At 36.2% G+C, this 7,365-nt stretch overlaps 1 protein-coding gene across 1 annotated transcript; it reads right to left on the reverse strand.

Annotated features, from left to right (window-relative positions):
* Nucleotides 1-713: 713 nt before the first annotated feature.
* Nucleotides 714-5,485, reverse strand: LOC130591023 (uncharacterized). Its single transcript, XM_057393829.1, has 6 exons — nucleotides 5,110-5,485; nucleotides 2,963-3,178; nucleotides 2,502-2,594; nucleotides 2,268-2,372; nucleotides 1,697-2,176; nucleotides 714-1,177 (listed from the first exon to the last, which is right to left on the reverse strand). The coding sequence occupies exons 1-6, from the start codon at nucleotides 5,383-5,385 to the stop codon at nucleotides 1,169-1,171; spliced, it is 1,179 nt and encodes a 392-aa protein (XP_057249812.1). The 5' UTR covers nucleotides 5,386-5,485; the 3' UTR covers nucleotides 714-1,168.
* Between the last annotated feature and the right edge of the window lie 1,880 nt (nucleotides 5,486-7,365).

A 7,365-nucleotide genomic window follows, 5' to 3' on the forward strand; every position in this document is an offset into this window, starting at 1 on the left:
TTCCCTTGACTCGCAGCACCTTGCTGCCTCTAAATCTGGACGCTTTTTGGCGTCGTTAAAAGAGAAGTTGGATTTAAATTTTAATATTTAATTATTTGGCAAAATTTCATGATGACTATAAAATGTATTTTCGTTTTTGTAGTCCCTTTTGCTATTTTTCCGAATTATATATATATATATATATATATATATATATATATATATAATATAAATATATATATATAGATATATATATATTATCACACACATATATATGTACGTATATTTACTCTAGAATAAATTATAACAAACATTATAAACTTGAAGATATATATATATATATATATATATAAGGTAAAAAAAAAATACTTTGATCAATATATTATAAATGTAAATATACTAAGATAACTAAAATCCCTACAAACATAATTGCAAATTGTATGTCGTAGTTAAGTCTAGCTAATTAATAAAAATATCCAAAGTGAAGTAACCTTGAAAATAAGCTAACTAATAAGATCTAGCGCGCTAGTAAAATAGATGACGATACGATAGTAGCTACTTTGAAGCCATCCGTTCTTGATCTTTTGCACCTTCATTATTTTCGAGTACCTTCAAAAGGAGAAAAAAAAGACAATATAATCAGTACGATAGTAATGATTGATGTCAAATTAAAGAAGAAAATAATGTATCTGGCTGATAAAAAAGATGAAGGTTGTGAAAAGTGACCAGGTAGAGAGATGATTATGGCAAAGTGTGCAGAGCGCCATGAGATGACCTTAAAAGCATCACATGGAAAGTCCAGCACCATCATTCGTGTTTCTTACCACTCCACTCTCGTTTCATTTAATGTTCAGGCATCACTATATATGAATTTCTACTCATTCCATGTCTTAAACTTTCTAATTACTAAATAAAGAAGAATCACATAAGAGTGCATAGCTCTAGAGAAGAATAAAGAAGAAACAAAGACAACAAAAGAACTCAAGTCTCATGAGATAAGCTGTCTCCATCTACAGGCGCTAGCAAAATCAATTTCCATATCAAAATTCTCCAACTTCATAAACATTACCCTCCTAGAATAACATCAAACTACTGTTTCATCCCTTAGGAAAAACAGTAACATGTTTAGATCAAGTGACATCCAGCATATCAGTAAGGCCATTCACATGTCCTAAACTTCATTAAGCTGTCAGCATCCCTGGCCATCATTATAAACATTAGACACCCTAAAAAAAACCAAGCTGTTGACTCCCAGTTTGTGTATTATCCCAATTGGTGGCAGGAGAAATGAGAGACTGCAAACGGAATTAACTCAAATCCATTTCAAAAACAGAAAAATAAAAAACTCACTTAGATAGCCACATATTTGTTTCAATATACTGTCATGTAATACTACAAACTAAAGATAAAATTAAAACAGATAGATGGGTGCGTGTTCACAGATTTGCAGCCAATAATTCTCAATCCTCTTCAGTATAAACAAGAGTAAAGTAAATGCTGCGTGCAACCGCCTCGAAAGGTTCAGATCAGAAGAATGATCATGTAAAACTCAAGCAACTTATCAATGTTGATGTCAAAGAAGAAAATAATGTATCTGATAAAAAAGATAAAGGTTATAGTACTAGGGCTGTACTCTGGGCAGAAACTTTCTTGCTTGGTACATTAGCTCATTCATAAGGAAGGGGAATTTAGATAAAGTTTGAAAGTAGGAAGGTACCTTTTGGTTTGTCACTTCCAAGACTGCTTGTGCACAATCTAAAAGGTGCATTGAAGCCTCTCCTTTACGAACTTTACCTACTAGTTGAGAAAATTGTCCAACAAGAGTTTTGAGCAGAGAGTTGTTCTCTTGAACTTTGGCTTTCAACAAGCTATTTTCCTTCTTGAGAACAGACACTTCTTCTTTGTTCTCTTGGACTTGGGTGTTCAACAATCTATTTTCCTTCTTCAGAGTGGACAATTCTTCTTTATCATTCTCCATGAACACGGCCGTCTTTCGAACTCTTCCACACCCTTGCTTCTTCAGGACACCATGCACCCCGTAAATGTCCCCCTTTCGAACTCCAAGTCCATAACCTACGGGACGTTTGGGAATCTCTCCATCATACATGGTGTGCTCAAAAGCTTCATCTTCAAGTTCTAAGTCAGACTTGGAAGGGTTTGCTTGCTTCAATGATTCAAACTTGGCATATGCATCATCCTACACAAATATTAAGATATAAAATATAAGAAGTATTAGTTTACAATAAACGGAAGCACGCTTATTATTTTATTTTAATCTGTACTTATACCATAAATTCTTCTGTGAGTGTGTCTGGTAGAAAGCTTCCATCCTTTCCAATATGAGCTTTTTTCCAAAGAGTTAATAAACTCATTTTTTCTCCATGCTCATCCTCCTAATAATTTTTTAAATGTAAAAACAATCATAGAAAATTTCTACAAGATTAGTTACATATATATATTCCAAAAAGATTTTTCCTAGATATATATATATATATATTTATGTTAATATTCATGAATCATACATAATCAGCTTGCTTGTTTGCGAAGCTCTTGGAGCCACATCTGTGAAGTTGATTTAGGGAAGCTCGTGCATCTTTCCCAGCTTCTGACAATTTCTGCACTCATATTAAAGAAAAAAAATATTTATCAAAAATACAGAACAAAGATTTATCAAATGTCAATCATTAGCTTCACTAGTTCAGTGTATGTAATATGCATGCATGTGTACATTCAATCATTCATACAGTTAGTCATAATCTATAGAAGAATAGAAGATTGTGTGTTCTGCTGAGTATGAAACAAGCTATACCGTTTTGGCTATTTATAGACTTGATTGGAATGATATGGTACATACAGCATACAAAAATGATCAAACCAATTACCATAAGATAAAATTAATTATGTCATCACTTGTCAGCTTTTTTGAATGATGCTATTTGTAAACTAATGACTCCATAGAAATTAATATTATTAAGTAACTTACTTTCCCTAGCTCTGAATGCCAGTGCTTAACCAACTTTATCCATTGATTACTAGTAATTCCGTATGGTGGCTGCAAATTACACATCTCATCGAGAGTCTTGTCATCTGGTTTGTAGTAATGTGACTTGAGCTCGTGTTTAAAATGCCTCCAACTTCTGTTAGCACGCTTGAGGATTTGTTTCTCGTATTCAGGACCATCAGGAATTACAAAGCGTTCCTTTAAGAAAATAGTATCGTGGGTGAGCCTAGGCGTTTACAAGCATATCCAAAGAAAGAGAATTAAAAAATACTGTTATTCTGAAGGCAGCAACAGAACTATTATGAAGGCATTGTCAGGATACCCGAACTTAATATATCATACAAGTCGCACAAAGTATGTTATTTCAAGATTTGCAAGAGCTTATGATTGATAAGTCAGAACAATTAAATATTAAAACAGTATAGTAGCAAGTATAAGAAGAACAGATGGCATTAATCATATAATTCTATTTTGTTTTATATGCTACTACTTGATTTGTCATGTTTTAATTTGCTTTTAGGTCTTTATTCTGTTGCAACAATAAGACATACTGTACTCAATTGGATGTAAACTAGGTGCTGAGTTTGTGCTTATAAACTGAGCAACTAAACACCAGAATATCCTAGCTTGGATCTGTTTTTTCATAGGTTTTAGGACGTCTAGATTCAGGAGAACACACACCGTCGCAAATTGGAGTTTCAGGTTGGAGATTATGTGTACTTAAAGCTTCAACCATACCGACAGGGCTCTCTGGCTAGAAGAATCAATGAGAAGCTTGCTGTGTGGGAAGGGGGTAATGCTACATCACGTGCCAGGCCACCTATCAGGTTCACCTACACCAGGAGGTCTAGGAGGAAGAATACTGAAATGTAGAGTGAGCTGGCAGGTGGTTAGTTACTGTCACTCTAGTGGGTGCGGAAATTCAGGGAGTTGGTTAGAGAAATATCTTTGTGAAAATCAAGAGAGACTATTACATAATGCAATCTGGTTCTAGAATTTAAATCATTTAAGTTTATGCAACCATGCTGAATGTATGTGTTGGATGTGGTATGAGGATCATGCTGCTTTAACATGTTCTGTTATTATCTGCATATCGGAGGGGTGAAAGAGAACTTTAAGATAGAGAACAATTCTTGTAGCTAGTTGCTGCGTTAGATAGGTACCTAGAATCATATAGTACCTTGACGAACTCGTACATCTGTATAGTATTGTTAAGCTAGCTTATGCTTTGAAATGGATCTATTTCTCAGTTTATGAGATATTCTATGATTTATCATCCCAAAAACAGAAAAAGGTTCTGCATGATGATTGATTACAGTTGCTTGTACCCTTTAAAGTCCCAAAGTTTTGTCAGCATTAGTAGTAATTCTTGGTTCAGAGGAGGTAGTTTGTAAGAATAATGTTGTCCTGGAGCTAACTCATTTGCTTTCAAAATTTGGTACTCTAAGTGTTCATCCTGGTCATTGGTTCTTACATGGACATGGAAATTAGTGCAGCTGAAGTTTAAGATAGACTGAAATTGATGCGAATGACCTCATAGTGAAGATGTGAATGTCAAGTTGCTCGTCCATCTAATGCGAAATGTCAGCATTTCATTCTTCCAAGAGGTTTTGTGAGCAGCACAGATAAGAGGAACATTTTGCAGTTAGTTACTTCCCCTCTGTTTAATTTTACTTGCAACATGGGGGGAGGCACAGGAGCCAAGGAGAAAAGAGAGATGGAGAGAAATAAAAGAGGGCCCATGTGAGTTTTACACAGAGAGTAGTCGAGGATATAACATGCTGGTCGTATTTCATCCCTCCAACAATTTCTCACTGTTATTCTTTCATTCAAAAATTAACAGTTGGTGCAAATATAACTTGTCTCTTATATGTATTTTTTTCATTCAAAAATTAACAGTTGGTGCAAATATAACATGAGTTGGTGCAGGTCCCATTGTTATACGCAGATGCTGTGATTGGTACCAACGGTGCTACTATAAGCTAAACCAACGAATTAGAAAAACACCAACGAATTCCATCATACTCAAACACACAATGACACAAACATGATAAAATCCAGCCAAATCCCAACCTAACACACATAAATGCGCGAAAATGAGTAAGAAGAAGAATCAAATATATACTTACTTTGACCTCCTCTACCAACATAGCTTTCAGCTTCTTATCGACGTTATGCCAATTCACTTCTCCAACTGGACAGTAGGTCTCTACCTTTGCAATGCTACCAATGAATCTGACCAAGATATCTCCACCTTTCCTAAGAGGTTGGTAAAACTCGTTGAATTCAACACAGTATTTAACGCCGTTGTTACTCCACACACTGATTGTCGGAATAGGACCACTCACCAATGTGATGTTACCTTCAGCATCTGCATAGAGATAAATAATGGGATGACGTTGCATAAAAACATATTAGAATAGCATAAATAGATATAATAGATACCAATATAAGTCAAAATCCTAGTAGACCATCAAGGAAAGACATTACCCTTTGTCATAACCTCTTCCTTCGTATCAAATTGAACATTTGAAGGCCAATCTGGATATGATGTTGACCGTACAGAATTTTGATGTCTCGACTTCATTAATGATTCTTCACCCTCTTTTTGCTTTGTTGGCTTACGGGATTCTGATGGGTTAAGAGGTGAGATAGTAGGGGAGTTATGACTAGAAGGCGACCTACTAGGTGGGATAGGATCAAAGGAATTAGAAGGGATTTTGAGCGGGGTACTAGTAGATGGGTTGAGAGATGCTCGAATATGACCAGAAGAAGGATGTGGGATTTTGAGCGATTTTGATGTATTGGTAGAAGGGTTGAGTGGTGGGATATGACCAGAAGAAGGATGAGGGATTTTGAGCGGTTTTGATTTATTAGTAGAAGGGTTGAGTGGTGGGATATGACCAGAAGAAGGATGAGGGATTTTGAGCGGTTTTTGATGTGATAGTAGAAGGCTTGAGTGGTGGGGTATGAGTAGAAGAAGGAGGAGGGATTTTGAGCGGTTTGGATGTATTAGTAGAAGGGTTGAGTGGTGGGATATGACTAGAAGAAGGATGAGGGATTTTGAGCGGTTTGGATGTGATAGTAGAAGGCTTGAGTGGTGGGTATGAGTAGAAGAAGGAGGAGGGATTTTGAGCGGTTTGGATGTGATAGTAGAAGGCTTGAGTGGTGGGGTATGAGTAGAAGAAGGAGGAGGGATTTTGAGCGGTTTGGATGTGATAGTAGAAGGCTTGAGTGGTGGGGTATGAGTAGAAGAAGGAGGAGGGATTTTGAGCGGTTTGGATGTGATAGTAGAAGGCTTGAGTGGTGGGGTATGAGTAGAAGAAGCAGGAGGGATTTTGAGCGGTTTTGATGTGATACAAGGAGGGTTTTTCCATATAGCTAATGGTTTGCTAGTTGTTGCACTTGGTGTGATTGAAGGATTTGTTGTGGTGGACTTGGCGGCAAAATGGTCCAAATTCAACGTTAGAAGGAACCTCATATGGCTGTGATTGAAGGATTTGTTTTTTGTTTGATTGTGATGCATTTTCGGTCGAAGGAGAGTTGTGTGCAGCAGCAGCACCTGGTGACTGTGAAGACAATGAACTGGGCTGGTCATCTGCATGTACGTCCCTCGTTCTCTTCCCTCGATAAGTCATAATATATCACTGTCAAGACAAAAAACGATAATGATCAAGCCCTTCTGAAAACTACTATAATATTTAAAATGAAGCAAAATTACAATTTACATCTACATTATTGATTAAATAATATTAGTCATTTTGACTGTGATGAAACACACAGGCGTTAGCGAATAAAAAGAAAAGAAAAGAGTTTGAGAATTCTTTCTGTTATGAACCCTCAAAACGGTCTAATAGATGTCCATTGAATATTCTAATATATTATGAACATTCTGAATATAGAATTATATCATCTGTATGGGACAGATTCTACTGTCCAAATACTGTAATTTGTAATTTAGTTAGGTCAGGAGTAGCTTTGCTGATTAATATAAGTCTTCATCTTATTTCTGTATACTCTCCTGCATGTAATAAGATGCAATACCAGGTCCGGTTGATCTGAATGCGAAATATCTGGGTCATGCGCATGAATTTGACAACCTAAAACAATTCACCCAAAGAGTAATAACCTGAACTTGAAGTTTACTGGATCTGAATCCTATCTGACCCATCTGTTCGACTTATCGACAAGCATATCATAGTCAGGAAATGTGATTATAGCTTCAGATTATGACGATAGGAAAAGATAAGGCTAGCATCGGCCTGTATGATGCATTGAATTTGAAGCTTGAAATTATTAGCTATTAGCTACAGGGAATCCAAAGATTTTAGCACAGCAGATCCAGTTTTTGTTTCTCCAGCACCATGTCAGAAAACTAATTCGAC

This window comes from Beta vulgaris, chromosome 1 (genome assembly GCF_026745355.1).
Source record: "Beta vulgaris subsp. vulgaris cultivar EL10 chromosome 1, EL10.2, whole genome shotgun sequence".
NCBI lineage: Eukaryota > Viridiplantae > Streptophyta > Magnoliopsida > Caryophyllales > Amaranthaceae > Beta > Beta vulgaris.

Coding starts and splice junctions, on each gene's coding strand:
- LOC130591023 (XM_057393829.1), bottom strand. CDS start 5,385: ATGCAACGTCATCCCATTATTTATCTCTATGCAGATGCTGAAGGTAAC. Junction 2,595..2,962: donor GGCATTCAGAGCTAGGGAAA/GTAAGTTACTTA, acceptor ATATGAGTGCAG/AAATTGTCAGAAGCTGGGAA. Junction 2,373..2,501: donor CAAACAAGCAAGCTGATTAT/GTATGATTCATG, acceptor AAAAATTATTAG/GAGGATGAGCATGGAGAAAA.